A 24,252-nucleotide genomic window follows, 5' to 3' on the forward strand; every position below is an offset into this window, starting at 1 on the left:
AAAAGCAGGAATGTGTGTTTTCATGTAGACTGTGCTGAAAGGCTCTAACAGTACCCTTGGGTTGATAATACCCGTTTTACTCATGCATAATGTATCCAGGCAGGATTAGCACGATCTGGTGTCAGGCGGTGGCATGAGACTGTTATCTTTTTGCAGTTAAAGTTACTGTATTTTGAGCTGTATTTCTCTCCAGTACTTCTGTAGAGAAGATATAATACTGGACCAAACACTGACTAGCAATCATCTCAGATGTGGGAAGGACATGTTGATTTTTGTGCTTAATCTTTTGACTGCATTTGGTTCCTGTGCAGTGGATTCCATCTACTGTTTTGCTTTTCAAGTACTGAGTACTTCCTCATACACATCCCCCACAACCCTCCTCAGATCTTAACTGCTGATATGGGAATGACTTTATCATTAGCATCACTGCTGTAGGGTTGCAATGTTTTTCACTTCATTAAATAGTTACTGTGGGTAAGTACTGTCTAAAACAGCAGTCACTATACATAGGCAAAATGTTGATGCTTGCTGCCATTCAGTATGCCCATCAGACTGTAGCCTCTGCCTCTGCTGTGCCTTCCCTTGCCCAGTGGTGTGATTAGGACATTGGTGATCTTTCTGGTGAGAGGAAGTGTAGAGTAGCATAGGGAGCTGAGCTGTTGACCCACTCTGGCTTAGCTCTGCAAGCAGAGGAGCTGATGCAGAAGCTCTGCTAACTTCAAACTCTGAAGGCAGCTGAAGTCTGCCAGATTTCTTGGCACTGTACTAGTGTTCTGGTTCAGATCAAGAGTGCACTACACATCATTCCCGCTTCCCACTTTGGCTCACACTTGCGGAGCAGTTTTGGAGCATGCAGACTGGACTTCTTTTCAATTCAACAACCTGAAGCAGGCACTCCTGGAGAGCAGTGAAGGGTACCTCAGATGCTACTGGGCATCCAGTCTTTGCAAGCAGAATAGAGCAAATCTGAAGCAAACCCTAGCTTCCATAAATATAATAATGAATTTAGGTCCATACCAGCAAGTATTCCACTCTGTGGATCAACATTCATTGTGCTGTAATATTAATGTAAACAAGATGACCATGCAATTCTTTTTATTCCATTTTTTCAATGTGGCTATATATTGCATTCCAATGGTCAAAATAATTTATTATGGGCAGGAATTGGTAGATACTTGGATATTTTAAGTAATATGATCAAACATTGCTTTTTTTCATTACATTCAGTTAAGATTTTCAGAGTAAGATCTCGGCTCCTGTGGCAGCCAAACTATTTTCATATTTTAAAGGACTAGTTTTGCTGACAAGCCCAAGACAAAAACATGCTCTTCATCATGACATCTTGTAATTTCTCCTACTGTCTCTCTGGTACATGAAGAGTATCAAAAATGATCATGTTTTGAATAGAAAATCACCATCCATAAATATGTAATTTTCAGGGGTCCCCCTGCACTGACTGCAGCCTTTCTCTTGTTGACTGAAATGACAATGAGGTACTTGTACTTTATGTTTTCTCACTTGAATTTCATTGTAAAAATGTTTTTAACATGCATTTTTATATTAGTTTTTATGGATTATGAGAGCAGCTAACAGAGGTGGAGCAAAGCAAAGCTATTTTTCATCAGTCTTCAAGAAGTGGTTTCATTCCACTTTCAATGTCGTGTTTATATTTTAATTTCTACGTGAGAGAAAAGTATAAAAATTCATATTAAAGTATGTCAGAATTTGTAGAAAGAAATAAAAGGTTATTTGTGCTTTATTGTCATTTATCCTAAATATTTAAGGTGATAACAATTTCTGCTGCATAATTGGTACAGAAAAAAAGTGGAATTGGAAAGACATAGCCAGGCTACAGCATCAGTATTCCCACCTCCTATACCTCCTGTTTATATACAGCGGTGCACAGCAACCTTATTATAGTACAGGGTACAGAAATTTCTCCCTGAACAGATAATTCACCAGCAGCTAGGCTGGAACAAAGGCAACAACCCTCTTAACTCATTTCTTAGCTGAAAAGAAAATATTCCTTGGACATCTTGAAAATGGGTTGCTGGTAAACATGAATAATGTAAGGATTTCTGTGACATAATTTTGGAACTATGAAATGTTTTTTGGAACTTGGGAGTTCCCATGACTGATAACCTGCAGAAGGGAACAGCATGTATCACTCTAGAAAAATGTAAATGGACTTCAAATATTAAAAAAAAAGATACAGGAGTTCTTGTTGTAAGAAAATGGTACTGTGATTTTTTCTAGTTAAGAAAATTAATAGATACATAGTGTACAGTTTTATTCTGATCCCACTTGTTTAACTCATTTTAAGAGACTTAATGCACTTCCAGTTTTCCTTCCATAACTAATGGCTGAAGGAGAACACGGAGAGGCAGCAAAGAGGGCTAGTGGTGACCTGGGCTCCACTAGGACTGTTGCCAACAGGTAGAGAGAGATGATCCTTCCCCTCTACCCAGCACTGATGAGGCTACACCTGGAGTGCTGAATCCAGTTCTGTGCTCCCCAGTGCAAAATTTAAAAAAAAAGAAAAGATAATAGGGAGCTATTGGATAGAGACCATCAAAGGGTTACTAAGATGATGAAGGAACTGGAGCATCTCTCCTCTGATGTGTGAGAAAGACTATGTCTGCTGAGCTCGGAGAAGAGGGCTCAGGGGGAGCTCATCACTGTATGTGAATACCTGAAAGGGTGGGTTAAGTAAGGATGTTGCAGGTGGCGTGGTGGGTGCTCTTGTGCTGCACACTGCCCAGTGTCATGTCATCCTTTTCCACCTTTCTGTTCATGTTCACTGGCTGAAATTTTTACTGAATTTTTTACTGAAGTTGGACATTTTTAGGGAAAGGAAATATTTTTATTCTGCCTTGGTAGCATAGTAAGTATAAAATAAGTGAAAAGAATATAAAGAGTAGTGATAATTATTGTGAGATATATAAAATACTTCCATGTTACTTTTAGCTTAGTTTTAAATATTTATGTATGAAGTTCTAAATGCTTATTACAATTATTTAAAAATAATATTACATAAAAATATTTTTAAATACTAATTTTTAATGTATTTTTTGTGTATAATTATTTATTCTACTTCTGTAGAAGTGGATTTTCCACCAAATATGCCACTCTGTGCAAAGGTCCCAGCCAGTAAGACCTTTCACTTTCTCTTCATGTGGGACTTCCAGAGAATGCGTAGAGTTGGGATGGGATTATTGCTGGAAAGGGGATGACTTTTGAGAGGACTAAGAACACACTCAGTAGGAAGTTGGAAGCATTAATACTTCTCTTCCCAGTATGTGTTGGGTTTATCTTTTTCTTGTTACTGGTTGCCATGTTTTTTGAATGTGGATGTGCTGCATGTCCATACATAGCTATACTCCCCTTTACACCGGCTGTTTAAGCTGTCCCAGAATGTGTAAAACCAGGAACTGAACATCAGTGTTTTGCCAGCACTGGTACAAATCCTTGGGCAGTTTAAACAATACCAAATATAAGACCATAGAGTAAGCTGGCTTTCTCAGTTTATTCACACAAGTATGAATAAAGTGTGGAAGTATCCATTGTCCTCATACAAACATTTTCCCCACTTTGATTCATTAGCATCCCCTTTTCCCGACATCTGTGCGTGCAGTTTCCAGCTTGGTTTCTTTGGGCAGGTGAAATATTGCTTCCTGTGCAGAAACAGATGTGCCAGACTTAACATGCTTTGCAAGATATAAATGTTCTGATGTACGGCTGCTCTGGGGGAAATTGATTTTGAAACTGGTTTTGAGCATAGAAGCCAATATATCCATGCCTTGTTTCTTTGATTTAGATATTGCTGACAGTCACCCAAATTACTCATACAACCTTATTACTAAACTGACTGTGTTAAAAGCCACTTCAGACTTTCTTGGTGCAGCAGGTGACATTTGTGAGCTGATTATATGAATCATATATGAAATATGCTGGTCTTTTCCAGGGCAACTCCAAACCTAGCTAGCAGCACATTGATTCTGAGGAATCAGCAGTCTTTGGCTTTGATAACTAATGGCAGCAAAGAACAATCTCAGGAGTCAAAACCATGTACCATTAGTAGGTACATGTAAGACACTGTATTGGCATCTCTTTAGGGTTTGTTTAGTATTTTTGGAAGAAGTCCTTTGATTATAAAAATTGGCAAACCAAAACAATTGTATTCTGAGAAGTGATTAAGCAAGAAATTTTTACAAAGAAGATTTAATACTCATGGTTAAATATTTAAATATGGTTTTATTACTTTTATTCTAGTGAGGTTTGAGGGGTATAATATTATTGAAGGGAACTGGTCCAGCACCATACTGAATGACCTCAGCTGGAAGTCTAAATTACCCTTACTGGTACTGGGTGAGAATGAACGTAATGAATGTTTTCTTTAGTGTCAGAACTGGTTTAAGAGGTTTCTGCCACACCCTTTGTCAGCTTCCTAACTATGCTGGTGCAAGTCTTTCATGGCTGTATTGTAAGCTTTTATTAGTAAAATGAACTCAGTTTCAAACAAATCTCTTCCTCCTCACTTTCCCTCTTTTTTATTTTCTTTTTTTCTTTTGAATGCAGAAAATTTCATCGATTTAGTTTACAGCACTTCATCCTTCTCCTTCCTCTAATGCAAATAAAATTCATTCCATTAACTCAGTTGAGGAGGTAGCAAAATGTAGCATCCAAATGGATTTCATCTGCTTAAAAATGCCTGTCAGAGTGGAAATTTTCCTCCTTCTTTCTGCCATGTAGGGTAGCATATCCCAGTATGGCTGAAAATCTCATATTTGTTTGGCAAAACTGTATTGATGAACTTTTCCACTGTGTTTAACTTTGAAATCTATCCTTCTTCATAAAACTAAGTCCTAAGTACTTTTTCTTTTGCAAGGGAGAGCATAGCAGCAACCAAATTCTTTTGCCACATGGACCTACTGTCATCTGATAATTCCTTTTTATCTTAGAAGGTAATAGACCAGTTAGGAAAAAGGATGTTAAACATAATGGAAAATGTGAAAGATTTATAAAAATAAAAGTCTATAAATTATGTAAATATTATCATTGACCATCTTCTTCATCATATTCCGGTGAGTCATGTTATGCTTGGGATGAATGAAAGATTTCTGTGTAGCTCAAAATACATAGCACATGATTCACTTAATTTATTGGGGCATTTTGAGATTATGAGCCAACTCAAAGGGCTGACTTCTCTTCAAGGACACTGACTCAGACCAGCAAAGGGATGAGCACACTTGTCAAGTTATGCCACCACAATGAGTTTGCGTGCTATGATTCTGCCATCTGAATGAGTGTGTTGAGGGCACTGGCTGTCCTGAAGATAACTCTCTCCACACTCTGACAATCCCAGTGGTGCTATGTAGGGCATGGTGGTGTTGCAACAGGTTGCCTGGGGCCACAGGGAGCAGTGGTTTGACAAAACCTGTAGCAAAAGGGAGAAAGAAGAGCACCTGACAGAAGAAAACAAAACAACAAAAAACCATTGATGGTTTAAGTCATGAAGGGAAAGGAGCAAGCTTTGATGCTGTGGCCAGTGGTCCCCATTCATGGTACCAGCCCATGAGAGCAGACATGGACAGCTGATGCCCTGGGAGAGTAACAGAGGGACGGGCGAGAGGTGCAGTGCTGCAGCCTGCATGCACATCTGCCAGGATTCATCCCCATAACTTGGGAGAGGCTGGGTTGGGGAAGCTTTCCAAGCCCCTCTGTTTGCCTGGTACTTGCCTCACCTGGTGTCAGATCTGACTCCAACATTCAAACGTCCCCTCCTCGGGGCAGCCTCTGGGGACTTCATGTGGAAGTCTAGGCCGGGTTATTACAACACAGAATTGTGGCCCCTCTGCACTCTGGCATTAAATGCTCAGTTCACGGTCCTGAAAGACCTATAAGGCAACCACTGCCTCTTAGAAGAGAGAAGGACCCATTAATGAGCTGCAAGAGGGACAGAACTATGAAGAGACAAAGCAGTGATGATACACAACCGCTTAGGTTCGTCCAAGTAGTATCTGAAAAGGATGAAAGGAGAAAACACCAAGTGTCAACAAGGGCAAGCTAAAGCAGAATGGAAGAATGGTGTGAGATGCTCATAGGCAATGCTGGCTTTGTCACAGGGTGTTACGAGTTGGACATTGTTGTAAGCTATGTAGAGACTCTGGAAAACAAAGTGTGAAGCTATATAAAAATGTAGGGAGAGAATATATCTTACCTGGAATACAATGATCAATTCTGTGCATTCATCTACAAAGTGATCTAATATGAAATACTAGACTCAGGTAAGACAGAAGAGAAAATAACTAGAAGAGGAACTTGCACGGGAGAGATACAGCCCACTGAAAAGTATAGAAAAGTCATGACTGAGCCTTTTTAGAAAGATGTAAGAGTAAAAGACTAAGCTGAAGGGCAGCAAATGGATTTTTTTTATTTAACACATAATTAACTTGGATAACTCAGCACCAAGATAAATGTAAAAAGATTTGAGTATTTTAAATTATTTCTAAAATAAACACTTCAGTAGTCTATAACAGCATTTAGAATTACATCAGAATAGATAAAGACATTTTTGTATACTTGTGTAAGTGTATAATAGTAGAAATCCTCCAAGTCATAAGGGAATAAGTGACTTTAAAGAAAAAATCCCCACTGGTGAACAGAAATGAAACCCAACTGTCAACATCTTGTGGGGTTTTGCTCTTTTTATAATCAGTCAAATATTGTCTGTCTCTAGACACTGAGCTAGATGAATCATTGATCTTATTTCATTTGTGCAAATTCTGCTGGTCTTGAATGCGTTCTTGTCTCTGATTCCTTTTCTTTTAAGGAATGGTACCTCAGAGCTATGAATAGACAATAGAACAGCTTATTTATGAGTGATATCCTTCTATTGCTGCTGTCACTGTGAGTAACAATGCTTGGACAGGTTGTCTGAGGGTGTGGTTTTTCAAAGGCCAGTGCTTTTAAATGGGTGATTGTTAGTTCGTATTTGCATTATACAATACGAAAATAGAGTATTCAATAAATCTTGTCTGTCTTCATAGTCAGTAATACAGTACACCCATACTACACCCATAGTAAGCATCCTTGATTGAATCAAAAAATATCTTCATGAGTAGCCCCCTCTTGGTGAGCATTCTTTTCTCATAGAAAAATAATACCTTACAACTGCAATTACAGTGCTTCTGATCATGATGGTTTCTCCTGAAAGCGATAAATGGGCATACACACCTTCTTGAAGAGGGTGCAGTATAGAGAAGCTGCCAACAGGTCCAGGAGCAGAGATAGGAGGCAATAGAGCACAAGTGTCTGAAAGCAGACATGGTATATCTCCTGCCTCAGATCCATAATTTCCTCTCATTTAAATTATGGTTGTGTTGCTTTGTTGGTTTTTTTTCTTTGTAATGACTTTTGGACAGTGATAACTAAGATAATAGACATTGTTAGGAAAAGTCACATAAAAGCAATTGCATATTGGAAAAAAATAAGAGTCCTTTTCTTCCCCACTTTCTATAGCCTCATAAATTGTGACTATTTTAGCTCAAGTTTTCCATGTAATCGTTTTCAAGCAGTGACTTTGTTTCCCGAGTAGCAGGCAAACACTGGTCACCCATCCATTGCTTTAGAAAAACATCATCTTACTGCTGCTGGCTGCGTGGAGCATAAATTCTCTCCTCAGTCTGAAACTGTCAATACTCTTTATTATTATGGTTCCTGTAATTGTTAGCAGCTGAGAAACAGAGTGTTCCTTCTGACTCAGTTCTTCTGAGTTTAGGTGCATACTGTGTAGCAGTAATATCTGACCTTCAGAAGGAAGAAAGAAGAGAAGGACTGGAGAAGTAACAGAATCCCTCCTCACCAAGAAATGAGCTTATTGCTGCCTGGGTCAGCACAGAGGCTGGAATTAAATCAGCATCAGCCTGCACTGTGTGTAATGATCCAACAAATGTGTCAGAGATTGTTGTTTGTATGCATGCTGTAGATGTTTCAGTGTTAAGTTTAGGAACCTGAAGCTTGCAAGGGCCTTTCTAGGTCTGCAAGCTCACTTTCTGCTTGTCATGTATGGGTCTGTGATATTGCGCCATCCGTGAAGTTACCAAGCTTTGTCAGGCTGTTTTAACACAGCTGGTTTTTTTTCCTCCCAGTACTGGAAGTCGATGGCTGCTTCAAAACTCTGAAGCTTAAAAACCTTTTTCTAATTTCTAGACAAAATTTATTCATGTTACATCAAAGCTATTTGTGTTACACTATTATTCTTCTTCGTCTAAAGCATTTATTTTCCTTCAGTAGTGCTTGTATTCTGATGCATCAACAGGAAGATACTGTATCACTTTTTGTCCTCCATTCAATTGTGCCTAGAAAGTCAACTACTTTTATCTTCCTCTCATAAAATAGTCTCTATTCCCTTGATGGTTTCAGTAACCTTTCTCTGCTCTTTTTCCAATGTGCATTTATTCTTTAAGAATGGATATACAGAGTGAGGCAGATTATTCCAAATGAGATCTGACCTGTATCTTACTCAAACAGCATATCCATAGTTCTGCTTTACTGAAGACACCTTGATGTGATGGAGCATTGGAGTTGCCTTGTTTGTGTTTGTATCAGATGGCCCAGTTTTAGTTACCCAATGATAGACTCAAAACACTCCTCTGCCAAACTTGGAGTTTTTTCTGGAGAATTAAGCAACTGGGACTGGTCCTTGTATGGATATGAGATATGGAAAGATGGCAAACAGAGTAGAAGAAACAGTTAGCTCTTGAAGGAATGGTTAGTTCATTCCCTTAGGGAATGTCACAAGAATTGTTCCTTGCAGACCTGTGTTGGGCTTGTGCTCTTCAATGTATTCCTAAAGCCTGAAAGAGGGAAGCAACTAGGTTTACTAAAGACACAAAATGAATTAAGGTAATAAGGATAATGGAAGAGCTACAGGGTGGCTGGGCAATAAAGTGGCACTTGAAAGTGAGGATGAAATGTTAAGTCATGCTCAGAGCAGAACCAGTTATAGTTTCATATATGAAGTGATGGAATCTGCTCTGGTGGATGCATGATCCAAGGATTCTGATAGACAGGGCCAAGAAAGTGTCAGCTTGGTGGTAGTTGGAAATGCCAGTCAAATCTCCAGAATAATTAGGATCAGAGTAGAATGCTTCTCTGTAACCTCCTAAATCTGATTGAACTGCTTTATGCAGTTCCAGTTCTCTTATCTCAAAGCGGAGAAAGCAAACAGAAGGTGAGCAAGAAAGAAAGCCATTAATTAATATGATTTTCCAGGGTTCAAGAGACACCTTGGGTAAATTATTCATAATGTCATTAAAATTCAAATACAACTGAAGTTTCCTGTTGGATTAGCTAACGTGGAGAAATTACACCTCATATGTTTCTCCTGAAAGACATTGCACATTGTAATGATAAGATGCTTTTCCTGCCTCTCATTGTCTGGAAGTGTCTCTGCATCTTAAATAAAAAAAATTTCCTTTTTTTTACTCCTCTGGAAAACTTAGAAAGCAATGATTCTATTATTAAATTCATTAATGTAGAGAAGAAATAATCTCATGTTCTCGTAAAACTAGAAGGGATTTGCAGAGCAGCTATTTTCACAGGAGAGCAGGCAGAGAGAGGGTTCCCAGGAGCCTTCATGGAATGTCTGCCCAGTCTAGTGCTGCAGTGGGCAGACTGGGGAAGTGCAGTCAGAAATTAGAAGAAGCATAACCCTGCATGCCTGGACTGCTCAGGATAGCCAGTTGCAAGTTGCATTAGCTCTGGAAAATGCCTTGCACAGCACTAATATAACACAAATGAGCTGACTGATTTGGGGCTGCAGAATTGCTGTGGCTTTTCTGGACTTGCTTAGTTTGATATCCGTGTAAAGGCTGCTCACACTATTCAAGAGATTTCCTCTTCCTTGCTGCAATGAAAACAAAATACTAATTTTTTTTTGGTTGGAAGCAGAAAAAAAACATTCCTTGTTTATGGTAGATTTACTGTTCTTTTCTGTTCCTATGGTTTACATTTAGAACCAGGCTATCTGTCAGCGTGTGCTTTGGCAGCATACCTGCTTGCACTGGGCTCAAGCAGAATGGCACATTTTGCGGCATTGAGGTTGCTGGCCATGATCAGCCTGTGCACCAGTGGATACATTCCTATACTCTGAACACATCACTGTTGATACTTCTGGTGTGTAAATGGCAGGGCAAAAATGCAGCCACAGTGGTTAGATCCTAGGAGTTTTGCTGTGAAAGTGTTCTGCTTTTAGATATCTTTGATGGATTATAATCTGTGGAAGCATGGAAATAGATAGCATGGAATGTCAATTATAGTACTTCTATGTAATTTAATTGATTTTCACAAAAAGTGTTAGAGTGTGTTACTACAAAGTAGATGTAGGAACTTTTTCTGAAGTATGTAGTATTTCATTTGACAAGGTGGGTATAAGTTACATCACTTTGTAAAACTAAATAAAAAGGTCAGCAGGAAAACCCAGAATGAAAGAGAAATTGTCTGTCATAAGCTCCCACTCCTGACTAGGCATTTCTTTCTTCTCCAAAATAAACATTTATACAATGATGTTCACAACTTTGAAATACAAAAATATTTGGGTTTACTTGCTTATGGCTAGTACTGAGGCTTTGTTAGCATGCTTAAAAGAGACCTTTAAACAGCATTTGTCATGAATAGCAGAATTCAAAATTAGCAATAGTGCAGTGCAGCTCATTTTTCTCACTCAGTATAGCCAATATCAAATTGGTACATGAGCCCCTAGATTTAACTCAACCTATGCCTCCTCTGCTTTGTTTCAGGTTATGGACACACAGTGCCTTTGTCTGATGGAGGAAAGGCCTTCTGCATCATCTACTCAGTCATCGGGATCCCATTTACGCTGCTGTTCCTGACGGCAGTGGTACAGCGCATCATTGTGTATGTCACCAGGCGGCCTGTACTGTATTTCCACATTCGCTGGGGCTTCTCCAAGCAGGTTGTTGCAATCATCCATGCTATGGTCCTTGGCTTCATCACTGTCTCCTTCTTCTTCTTAATCCCAGCAGCAATATTTTCAGTCCTGGAAGACGACTGGAATTTTTTGGAATCTTTTTATTTCTGTTTCATTTCCTTGAGCACCATTGGCCTTGGTGACTATGTGCCAGGAGAAGGCTACAATCAAAAATTCCGAGAGCTGTATAAAGTCGGAATTACATGTAAGTGTCAAACTAACCAGCTAAGTAAACACATTTTATATATTAAAAAAAAATCATAAAACAACAATCAGACTATTGTTCACAAACTGGGTATAAAGACACTCTCTAAGACTCTTTGTAAGTATTAGGGAGCAGCATTCTTTTATTTATGATGTCAGATGTACAAAGGGATGGGATCTTCAAAAAATCATGCATGCCAAGTTACAAAATCTTCATGCCTTTATTTATGTATCTAATGAATAATTCATGCCTTCACCAGATCTGTCCTTCCCATTTCCCAAAACTGTCCCTCCCCTTGACACACCTCTCGTTTTGATTAAGTGGTTCTTTAGAGTGGTCATTCACGACCCTCTGGTGGTTGTTCTGTAGTCTTCCTCATGCTGTCCTTTTCTTGAACTCTTGCTTTTGGCACATCATCATGCACTTTAGAACAGTGTCCCTGCCCTTTGAACAGTGGCCAACCATAAGGACAATTTTGACTAGTTTGTTAGCCTTATGTTCCTTTTATCAGTTCTGCTTTACAGAATAAAGACACCCTCTGCCTTTTGAGAAACTCCTGACCTTTACATAGCTTAAGCTACACTCATAAGCTATGTAGTCTAAGTTGCACAGTTCTATACAGCTACAAGACTTTCCTTCTCCATTTTGTGGGTAGTGATTGTTCTGTAAGTTGTCAGTTAGCAAACTAGCATTATTTTAGGTAGCTCTGTAAAGAGGAATCTTTTCAGTAAGGTTAGTTTTATTAGTTAAAAAGAAAGGTTAAAAGTAGAATCCCATTATTCTGACCATAACTCCTTACTTTCTTAGTAGTAGTAGGGGAGAAAAGCTCCCATTACAGTTGCGTAAATGGTTAAGAACATCTTGGGTTAAGATTTCAGTGCTTCACAGAGCCAAGATGATCCGTGTAACTTAAGGTTATCTCATAAGGTGACATGACAGGTGGACAGAGGTGAATCAAGGAACAGTGACCAGTGAGGCAGAATAGCAAAGTTTCTGACTGTAACAGAAGGTAGCTGAAGCTGGCCAGCTGTCAAAGACGGACCAAAAGACCAATATGGTAGCAAAGTGAGGCCATGAACGTTAACTTCAAATTGTTTTGTAATGTTTGACTCAGAAGAGATCACAGTGATCAGGATTCTAAGAGTGAAGCTAAGAAAATTATCTTTATGTTGGTATTCTGAGTAAACATATGCTGAGGGCGGTATTTTCCAGTGAGGGTTTTGAAGCATTCCGGTTTTGGATACAGCTTCAATCTGAGCAATCCTTGGATCATCAGATGCACCAGTTAAAAGATCTGAACAGCCAATAGAAATCTTTTCTGTCAGGTCCATTTCTTAGGCCAGTGTGCATTTGACTGTGCTTCTGTGCACAATCCAGCAATGGTAACTTGTTTTTGTGTTTTACCTGAAGAAATGTCGGGCCTTGAATTTTCATTCCTTGAAGCAGGGCCTTGAACTTGCCAAGAGAACATTTTATTTTATTCTCCGTCCAGGCCTATTGCCATTGCAGGAGATTTCTTCCTCTACCCATCATATTCATCTTATGAGCAGTAGCTTTTAATTATTAACCTGCTGGTCTGCAGGGTTGATTTGGGGGTGCTGAATGATGAAGTGAATGGAGAGTCACACAAAGCAAAGGCCTTGTTACAGTCCTGGCTGTTCTGGAAATTCAAAGTCAAAAGAAAATCTTACGACTCAGAGTTTTGGAGTTCTGCATCAAAAAATTCTTACTGAGTACTCCAGGCTTTTCCAGAATTTTTAAGAGAACACAAGTCCTTTCTAAATCAACTGGTGATCAACTGGACTGAGTTTCAGAGATAATTACAAATTCTCAGTGTAGACTTATAGATGCCTTTTAATTGGCATAGCTTTGTCACTTCTTCCTTGTGTTCATGGGTAGTTCACATTCGATATATGATATAAATCTTAAAAACAATTCATAAATTTTAGCTGTAGTGCTGATCTAGATCAGTATCTGGTATTGCAATATTGATTTAATAGTACTCCTGGAAGGAAAAGGAGAGTGTTATTGCAAGTGAATGGTCTGTAACTACAGGAGAAATATTTACAGAACAGTGACCATATGTAGATTATAATCATTAATCTATGTTGATCTTTCAGCACCCTTAATGTTCAGCCTTTGAATGAATGTTACATGAATAGTTATACACTTAGCTTCTGCTTGATTTACTTCATTGAAATGATAAAATAATCAACTAGTCATGCTCCTCATTAAATTGTAATGATTAATAGCAGAAATCTAATGAAACACTGAGATTAATAAATGCTCATTTTAACACCTTCCTTGAATTTTTAGATGCATACTTTTGAATAGGAAAAAAAAATAGAGCACAGTGTGCTGCTGATCATAGAAAATCCACTTCCAAAAGTCTCTGTTATCAAAGCTGACTATAACTTTATAAATCAGAGTCAGTCAGTACATAGTTAAAATCATTGGTAATATAAATTAAGTAACACTTCCAAGTTTTGTGTTGTTTATATATGTTAGAAAAATATTCAAATAATCTCCAAGATGTCATCAAATTAAGCAACTTTGTCAGGTTTTTAAAATTCCAGGAGTAGTTTTACAGTAATTTCTCATTTTGATTTTATTGGCAATAAACACATTTCTAGTTACTTGGGTTTTCTAGTCATTTCCAGGATACTTAAAATTTTAAAGGAAAATAATTCAAAAGTTTACATGAAATCAAAGTGATTTGTCCTGCTAAACAGCTATGAACAACAAATTGCTATAATTAGCTGCCGCATTTTTACTTCTATTTGTAACATGTAGAAATATTGAGAGAAAAATTTCTTTTTCGTCTTTTGATCAAAATCTTTTGAAGGACACATAATCATGGAGGTCATAAATTGGGGGAGTATGCATGTTGTAAATTTTCATATTCTGTTTCATTTAATAATTTTACACGTTTCTCTCTGGTACAGTTGTAACAGACTTGAAGCCACTAGCATTGTTTTTTTTCTGATTATGTGGAGTCCTGTTGACTGTGGAATAGGAAAGAAAAAAAGGATGCCACAGTCCAAAGCTCTGAAACTGTGTCATAAGGAAAATTAACATATTAGTCAGAGATGACAGGATTGAGAAAAGTTACAGTTTAAAACTGTGCCAGCCCCAACTTAGTTTGCTAATAATTAAACCACTTTTCTTTTTTTGTACCCAGGTTATCTGTTGATGGGCCTTATCGCAATGTTGGTGGTTCTTGAGACTTTCTGTGAACTCCATGAGCTCAAAAAGTTTAGAAAGTTGTTTTATGTGAAGAAGGACAAGGAAGAGGACCAAGTGCATATAATGGAACATGACCAGCTCTCCTTCTCTTCCATCTCAGACCAAGCAGCCTCCATGAAGGACGATCAGAAGGCAAATGAGCCTTTTGTGAATTCCCAGTCCCCAACTTCCAATGACAGCTCTCTAAACAATTAATACAGGGGTATATCCATACCATTGTTTTGGTGCATTTATGCTACTTACCATAAGAAATAGAAAGCCTCATTTTTTTTTTGTCTCAAAATATAAAAGCTGGAAGACTGTGCTACTGTAACAAGGATTCATCACTTCTGACTAGAAAAGACTTTTGGGGAAAAATGTGGGAGCCACCCTGGGAAAAAGGAAAAAATGTAGGATGTGCCTGGGAACATAAGGCTATTTTGCTAGAGAAATAAGGAATTAGTTGTACCACTTGCAGAGATGCCAGAGGGAAAGGCTTGCACAAGCTGAATATCTTTAGTAGAGTAGGCCTTCACTGACATCCAACTCACTGAGTTGCAAGCCTCATCTTGCAGCTGCGTGACAGACATTTTGAGATGTGCACTTTTGATTGTCAGAAGTATAGTCACAGATTTAATCCAATAGCTAGCATCTTAATCTGGAAAATATTTTCAGAGCAATGGATCTGCTAAAGGTGGGAATATCTAGATTGTCCTTATATTACCCAGTAACTTGCAGGTGCAAATAATAATTCTAGGAATGAAAAAACAAGACTGTGGCCCTTCCTTTGCCCATGCCATTTACATTTAAATTTCCTACTTCCTTAGAATGTCCTCTAACCATCAGAAAAATGTTGTCCTGAAAAGAGTGTGCCTTGAGTCTTCCATGCTATTTGTTTTCTGTATGATATACTTTTCTGAGAGCTAGCTTTTCAAAGTTCTGGACGAGATGGGTTTGTAGGAAAGGGAGGCAGCTGCAGTTCAGTCCTCTGAAATGGGCAGGAATGGGTTTTTAGCTACATGGAATGGAATGGAAAAGAGTCAGGATATGCCATGGCTGGCATAGTTATGTGCTTTTGGCATTCTCTTAATAGATAGTTGAAATCTGTTGAGCAGAAGGACTCGGTGCTGTTTCTTCCACCGTCCAACCCAGTGTGTGCTCTCTGCTGAGTTGGTAGTTACATGGAGGAACAGAAATAGGATCACCTTTGAATGTAGCTCCTATTTCTTCTTTTGCTTTTCCAGCTAGTATTCAGAGCACTTTGGAGGAGAAGTGAATGTTTCAGGGCAAAACAATTTTTCAGTTTCTCGTATGGCAAGAAAAAAGGAAAAATGTCACATTTGGTTCGGATGGAACCGAAATTTTTTCCCCTTGGGAAAAGTCACTAAAAAGTCAAGATCTCGCTCAAGTTCTGAAGCTGGAACCTCTTTGGCTGTAACAGGAGAGGTGTTTTAGTCCAGCTACCAGTCACTGTGCTGAATGCAGAGACCTCAGAATGAATTTCAGTGAGCATGAGATGAGACTTAATGGGTTATAGAACTTTCTCTTCTGGCCTTAAGAATCTTATGGTATGGGAATCTTGATAATGCTTTGCAGTGAACAAAAGATTTGGAGGACAAATAGCCATATTAGGACAGTCTCCCACATAGGAATAGTGTAGAGGAGAGCCTTTTTCCTTCAGTGCAAGCATGCCAGATTGCCTGTAATTTGACTTTTAGTGTTTAGAGCTGAATAATATTTTACTGTAAAAGAAAAAAATGCAGTGTGTCTAGATTTAGCGCACGTGGGAAAAAATACTTGAAATAACCCAAAATATACTGTGTTTGAGCTTAATTATAGCTAGCATCAAACAAATTTTTATATCTTTACTGGAAAAACTTACTTTAAGGTTTAATCAGCTGAAAGTCTTCAATTAAAATTTATATTTATAGAAAATCAGAGCTAAAGGTTTTGGTTGTTTTGAGTTTTATAGATTAGGTGAGAGCATACTGTGTTTGCATGTTCCCAGGAAAGTGGCTATTTTTATACTGCTTAAGTTAACTCAGTTCTATTTATAATGAATATTAAACAACATATATGTACATATATACATAAATATATTTATATACTGTACATATATCCTAAATCACCAGAGTTTAAGACACTTAGAAATGGCATATTTTTTCCCTAGTCTTCTCTTTATACAGTCAATATTTGAAAGTTATGGCATTAAAATGACACATAAAAAGAGTACTGTACTACAAGAAACATTTATACTGTTTTTTTCAGTGGAATTTTATTGTTTTCTCTACCTTAAAATTCAAGAGTTCTTTTCATTTCCATGTAATGTTAAGTTCTAAAGGATATACACAGATGTTAAATGATACACAAAGTTAATTTTGCAGCGTGTACACAATTGCAAAATGTAGACACGTGAAAAGAAAGCACAAAATTCAAAGTGGAAGTGATAAACTAAGCAGTATACTGTGATGTAGGTGAGTATTTGTTATTTTAAATAAAAAGTCTGGCTTTTGCCTGCCTGCACAATGAAATGGGAGTATTTTCCTTAGTAGTGTGTGTGAGTGTGTGTGTGCACATACATTACAAAAATCCTGTCTGCATTTGTGCATCCTTTAGTTAGCCTTCATCAGCTCAAGAAGGGAATATTCATTCCACAGTGTGTTACATAACCTTGATATTAATTGTGGCTTAGTATTGTGCTGGTTTGTAGTATAAAAAAAAAACAATACAAAGTGTGTTTGGTTTTGTTTCAGATGCTGACTGATTATAGTAAATAAAAAGTAGTTACATAGTGCTTATCAAGTCCTTATGACCTAACTGCTCCAATATTTGAGGAAATCTGAAAAACTGTCATTGCAGGTTATCAGTACTGCTGATGAAAATAATGACCTTCATTTTCTACAGCTTTTACATCTTCAGGTGAAGCCAACACATAAAAGCAGAAGTGCTAAAACTGGAATCCAGATCAGAAGGAGAAAGATTATCATGCAAGATAATCTAGTATAAAATATACCTCTTTACTTGAGGCAAACTGTGAAGTGGGTGCATGTAAACCCAAACAGAGAGCACGGGTCATAAAGCAATGGTGCTGAAATGAAAGTTGCAAGAGAGAGTTAGAAATGCAAGCAAATTACTCGTACACATAAAAGAATTTCCTGGGTCCTATCCTCACTCTCCTCTCTTCAATTGATCCAAGCATGTATCTCATAAATAGCTTAATTCCTGACATTTTCCCTCTTCTCTTTGTCTTTCAGTCGTTAAATATAAACATGTTGTATTGTTCTTCCAAGGGAAAGATCTGACAAGCCATTGATTGGGTTGGAGGAAAGGAAATGGAAAAACCCACTTGAATTTTGATTTTGGAGCTGAGTGACAGCTGTTGTCCCTTTTAGAACACATCCTCTTCCCTAAGAGTTTCTTCCAAGGTTCACCAACAGCACCCCGTGTGGATGCTGAAGATTTGACAGAGATTGAAATGAGTTACTTTCCAAGTAGGTAACTTCAGAGACTAGAGTAGTTTGCAGCTTTAATGACAGCACTACAGAAGTTACCTAGTTGGGTGCTTATGTCAGAGTAATTTCATAAGACCTGCAATTCCAGATTACATTGAATATTTGTCTAGCACAGTATTTTGTCTCTGGCAATAGACAGGAGCTGACGTCTGAACTTGACTGAGGATAGGACAGGCATGTAGCAATAGTTCCCCAGAATATTATCCTAACTCCCTGTAATGTGCAGCTCTGGATCTGTGACAGTATCCAGGAGGCACGCACAGTCAATGTAGGTATGAGGTGTGGAAAATGTGCTACACTGATGTGCGTACTCTCTGCTTTGGTCAGTAACAGACTGTCCTGCACAGAATCAAATGAAGATTACCTGTTACTTCCCTCAAAGCAGTTTCAAATTAAGTTTTGTAGCAAGCAGGTGTCTACATGGGATGAGCACCTGAAAAAGGGAAGAAAAGCAGTGGAAGGCTTTTTATGCACTGTTATTTGGACAGTGATGTCCTCCAGGTAGATGGAAACTAGCATGGAACCTGTTTGCTATTGCCAAATCCTGCATCTTCACGTTGTAATTGGATTTGTAAATAGTAATCAGAAATGTACTGAGATGAACCATAAGCTGCTAAAAATACCACTGCTGTAATTGTTCCATTATTATTCATTCTTCTAGATTCTGCCTTGTGCTGAAGCAAAATAAAGTTACTATAAAAAGAAGCAGTGTTATTCAAGATATGCACCAGTACAAAAGAATGGGATTTCTCTTCTCTGTACTAGTAACTGTCATTATTTTAGCAGGTATCTAAAAGCTCATAGATAGCAAAAAAAAAAAAAAGTATGTAGAGTATGTATCTTCATGTTGCTTGTTTCAAACAGCCACAATAATTTTTGAAGTCTTGGGGACTAGCTCTGCAAAGTTGCATGCTTGCTTAATGCATATTAAGTACTTAATGTGTGTCATTTTTAACACCGGTGGTGTTAGTCTCATCCCTTCCTAAGTTACCATTCTACATGCATTTTATCACAGATTTCTTATCACAATTATATTCAAAGATCATGTTGCCACTGATTAAGAGAGCTGTGATGCATTTATTTTGCTGGTTTTGATGAAGGTTTGTCGGAGCAATGGCCTTACCTGATAAGGAGAGGACCTCACATGTGTCATTTGGGGCCAAATGACAGATTTAGATAATGAGGAAGGACAGTGTGGCTGGGAGCAGGTGCACAGACTGACAGCCAATGTCAGGAAAAAATCATCCTGGCAAACTGCTAAGTGACCACACAGTTTTCACCAGGCTTCACTGCCTGTCACTAGGAGTTAGAGGAAGGAAGAGCAAGGAATTGCCAAAAGTCATCTGAAATGGAGTTTAATGGAACTAGCTTTTTCATCATTTGTAGTCGGCAGCTCTCTGTTACTACAGTTGCACCATATGTCCGAGGAATCAGGAAAATGATCTGGCATTTTCCTCAGCTTCCCTGAGCTTCCTGAAGCAAGTTATGCTTCTTTTCTGGTATTAAGTTTACTGAGTTTTCAGACCCATGAGCAAGAGTGTAGGTCAGTGGCACAGGGGTAAATGTGGCTCAAGACCCTGGCCCTGTGTCTCCCTTTCTTTTTAGTGTCCAGGCTGAATGGAAGGAGAAGATTGAACTCTCTACCTTAAAAAGTGAGAAACACACTCTTCTGTGAGGCTCAAAGCTCCCTGAATTGATTTGGTGCTAATCCCAGAGGTTTTGCAGTCTTGTGTATATAGTACATATGTACAGGTATCTAGAGTAGCATATAAAGCTGTGACTTCTTTTCTCTATGACTAATTTTTTGAGACTGTTTGACGCTTTCAACCTTCTGAGTTTATCTGCCCCATTTAAGAATGTGGCTGACAATATTCTCTGACAGCCCTTAAGCATTCACTCATATCTAGCTGGGCCATTTCATTAGGCAGCAAAGTGAGATTAAAAGAGCTGAAAGGACTTTACCATCTGTCCTAAGAAGGAGTGGTAATGGGACTAGGTGAGGGGACAGGCAGTCCCTGGGAAAGCCCCATCCCTACCCATTCACTTTAGCTGCAGCCACCACTAAGAATACCACTTTATTTCTAAAACCAGTTCCAATGTCTGGCATATTAGGACTGTATGATTCTCGTCTGTACTCTGTATGTCAGCCAAGGTTCATGCTGCTGGTAATGTAATGACTATAAAACCTAATAGCTCATCTGGAAGAATTAAATGGTTTTATTTTGCTTTTTAAGTGCATTGCTGCTGTGCTTATAAACATTAGACTGATTATATTCTGACCTGCAATGCCATTTTATCCTAAACTGTAAAGCCACTCATGGGCAAAAATTAATTGGCATGCTTGCATAAACAGAAGATGGCAAACTGTAGTTTCAGTTTAGATAGGAATTAGCAAATCCTAATTCTGCATTCCTGGGCTGGTTTCCTGATTATGGGCAAAGATCTGCTAAATTTGTGTAGTGGTTGCCAGCTGCAATTTGAGGAATTCTTTCTGAAAAGAGATGCAAAAAATATTGATGCCCAGTAACAAAGTACATCCTCACCTTTGGGACAAAATCCCTCAAATGTTTAATAGGCTACTTTTGCAGATTAATGCTATTTGCATGGTGCAATAAGGCTTTGCTTGAAATGTGGTATGCAAAAATTAAAATCCACACTTTATTTAACTCAAATTCCTACTGAACATTCAGCAAAGAGAAAAATCAATATGAAAGATTGATTGATCATACCCCTCCTTCCCTGACCCATGCTGAGAGCTGTGAATACCCCTTTGTTTTCCTGACCCACCTGGAGCACAGAGGCAGGCAGTCTTTGCCCCAGGAAGGCTTGCAAGCAACCTCCCCAGCCTTGAGAAGATGGAGTGACGAGGGGAGAGCAGCTTTCCTGGGTCAAAAGAGGATAAACCACTGCTGCTCTGAGGCCAAAGATAAACAGCAAAGATGGCCAGTGAAGGGGATGCTTGGGGAGTACTTGAGGGGCTCAAAGGCAAATCAGCCTGCTCCAGTCCCTGGGGAAGGGCGTGTACCCAATGAGGTGTGGAGAGAGGCGTAAAGTAATTTGATAGAAGGATTATCAAAGAGAAGGTGTTGCTTTTTTGAAGTTATTTTTAATTTTCCACACTGACCTATGGGAGGCTTTGAAGTGCATTGCAAAGAGACACAGAGAAGTACAAACTAGTCAGTCTTTTACAGCCAGGAAGTATGGAGGCAAAAGGTGCATTTCTGCATTTTAAACGCGGAAATGACCCTTGTGATGCTCTTCCCTGATATCTTAGAGAAACCAAGACATATTTGCAGCAGCTGTATTAGAACAGATCAGATTTCCAGGTCTGACAGAAACACTGTCCCAGCTTTGATCCTCTGTCAGTGATGCTAATTACCTTCCCTGTTAAAAATTTCCTGTTTCCTTTAGTGTCTTGGTTTGAGGGGAAAAACCAAAATGTTTACCCACAAGCGGGGGAGGGGGCCTCCTCCACAATAATCACGCCACTCTTTATCAGATTTAAGAAAACGAATTTTAATACAAGAAGGATAACTGTTCTTAACTGATTATATATATATATATATATATATATATATATATATATATACACATATATATACATATATATACATATATATATATATATGCACATATACATATATATATATATGTATGTATATATATATAAACAGGCTAGTGCAAACCGCTTCCCCAACACCACAAGAGAAAGGAAAACAACAACAACAACAACAACAACAAAAAAAAAAAAAAACAAACAAAAAACCAAAAACCAGCAGGTTTTCCTCCGGGAGGAAAGTTATACTTAGTGTCAATGTCACAGCCCGGCTGGCTGCAGAGTGAGTTTCTAGTCCCTCTCCAGCGAGACAGATGAGTGGTGAGCTTTCAGATGGACTCTGTCTCTTCCTCCTGTGTTCCTTGTCCAAGAAGCGGAAAAAACACGAGCGGCCAAAAGCAGTCCTGGGGCAGGCAGTGGCAGCGAGCGGCCGAAAACAAAAACAGTCCGGGCCAGGCAGCAGCAGCTTCCCTCCACTGCAGCCACCGCTCCCACATTCCGCCGAGCTAAGAAAGGAAAGATGTCCCCAAAAACAAAAGAGGCAAACCTGCCCCCATCCAAGTGATCAGCAGTTAACTTCTTCTTTTGTTAACTGCTGACATGGGCAGTTAGTGGTAGGGGAGAGAATTTACATAATAATCCCAAACTACATTTGGCTAGCTGCACAATTTCTAATAATTGTTTCAAAAGCAGCATTTCTATAGGATATAATGTTTTTGTCTGCTAGGTGACAGACCACATTATGTTAGCTACCAGCTTGCCCTGAGTAGATGAGCATTCCTCTATATCCTCTAGTGGGTAAAACAGGCTGAGCATTTCTGAACATGGACCTCTTGACAAAAGCTCAGCTCATTCTTGGTTCAGTTTTTCAACGTGCATTTTTCAGTGCAGCACTGAAACCAGGGGGCCATATTACTGCCCGTACTCAGAGTAGTAACTGCAGAAGGCTTGGGCTATGGCCAGGGAGTAAAAAGGGAAGATGACATTAGCCACCACTGCTCCATGACCATGGTTTCCATCTTTTTGGGGAATCCCAGATTTCCATTAATTCCTCTCCTCACCCAGCCCCTGTAGGGCACAGCTGTATGGTACTTGTCCCTAGCCCTGCTAACCTGGGGAAGATGCATGGGGACAGGGGAGGCTGTGACAGCACCTAGTCCTCTCAGCCCTACATGGTCCTAGGTGTCTGAAACAGAGACATTGATTTTTTAACATCATCTGCTGCACCCTACATCAGCCAGGAGCTTTGTAAACCCCTCCTAGCCCATCTGCCCAACTTCCTGGGCCAAAGCAGTTTGCCTCTTGTGGTGGACCCTCAGGATGTGACAGGTTGTCAGAGCTCAGACAAACATGGGCAGACCTACCTGAAGTGTCAATTGCATATTTACTTCAGACAATCTCAGAACACTAATTTTAAGCAATAAGGTTTTCTCATCAATCTTCCCTCCTGACAGCACCTGAGGGTTAGGGTTAGGGTGAGCACACATCTGAATGTATAAATGCACCCTTGGTCAGGAGTGAAGCACCTTGCCTCTGCACTGAGAGGGAAGGTGTACTTTTATTAACTTCATAATACAGTTCCAAAATGATCTTAAATTTACCAGACCTGCTCTAGGGCTGTAGCACTCCCCTGTGATAGCCAGTGGCCCTGCAGTGTACGTTGGGGACATCTGTGTTGTGACTCCCTTAGTGAGGTCTGGTTGTGATTAAAATACAACTGAGGCTGCAATTTCCTACTAGAGGTGAGGCAAGAGACCTAACTCCAACGTGTGTGTGTGTGTGTGTGGCTCGATTTCGCGAACGCAGATTTGGGCAGGGCTCTCCCCACGTGGGTGTGCCCTTCCAGCCTGCACAGTGGATTTTTTAGGTGAGGCACAGCATGCGCAGAACTGGCCCCACCGTTTAAGTCCTGAGGTACCAAGGTGAGTAAGGCACCGAGGCCCCACCTCTAAACAACACAAACCCCTGTATCTCCCAAGCTACTGATAATCTTGATGGTGCAAGTATATTGCTACCTCAATCTTCTCACAAAGGAGGCCCATAAGGGTTGTAGATTTTTCTTTGCATGTTGTGCATGGAAACATAAACTAATCTCAACATGACAGTAGGGTTTTTTTAAATGTTTTAGTCCTGAATGCCCTTAGATGTGAGTTTGGGTGAATAAACAGAGTAATGTATTGATCTGTACAAGGACAGGACTGACACTGAATGCTTGCACAAAAATAAAACCCCTGGGCAAATGCTTACCAAGGACTTTCCTTCCCAGCTGCAAAATGTAAGCCTGGGTGAAACTCCCAGAGATAGTAGCCAGAGCAGAGAAGCAGGAAAAAAAATGAAAAGTATCAACTCCAGTTCAGCAAGACCCCAGGAGGTAATTTTGCTGCATTTCAAGAAACATGGGGATGTGTATGCACCAAACTGACTGAGAAGGATAGATAACAGAACCATTTACTTCTGCTATTTTTTAACCTTTTTATCACTATCACAGTTTGCAGTCATCCTCTAACCCAGGAGGTACCACACTTCTTGAATGCAATACAAGCTTATTTTTACATCTTTTTTAGAGATGTTGCATCAGCAATATGATGGTGTCCTAATACTATCATGTTGGCAGCTCTGTGAGGCATTCCCTGAGGTCATGTGGTCAATCTGGCATTTTAATCACATCTCGTTATTTAACCTCACATCTTGTTAGGTGTGAGATATAAAATTAGTAGAAAACCCGTGTATTGAGTATTACAAGGAATTAGCACTCCAATTT

At 39.2% G+C, this 24,252-nt stretch overlaps 1 protein-coding gene across 1 annotated transcript in view; it reads left to right on the forward strand.

Moving 5' to 3' along the window:
* The window catches only part of KCNK1 (potassium two pore domain channel subfamily K member 1), a 35,986-nt gene extending 17,409 nt beyond the window's left edge, over positions 1-18,577 (forward strand). Inside the window, exons 2-3 of the mRNA XM_071549561.1 lie at positions 10,803-11,198; positions 14,380-18,577. Of these exons, the coding sequence (XP_071405662.1) occupies positions 10,803-11,198; positions 14,380-14,639 (656 nt within the window). The 3' untranslated portion in view covers positions 14,640-18,577. The remainder of the gene's footprint in view (positions 1-10,802; positions 11,199-14,379) is intronic.
* The last annotated feature ends 5,675 nt before the right edge of the window (positions 18,578-24,252 follow it).

The sequence above is a fragment of the Pithys albifrons genome, chromosome 2, assembly GCF_047495875.1.
Source record: "Pithys albifrons albifrons isolate INPA30051 chromosome 2, PitAlb_v1, whole genome shotgun sequence".
Lineage (NCBI taxonomy): Eukaryota > Metazoa > Chordata > Aves > Passeriformes > Thamnophilidae > Pithys > Pithys albifrons.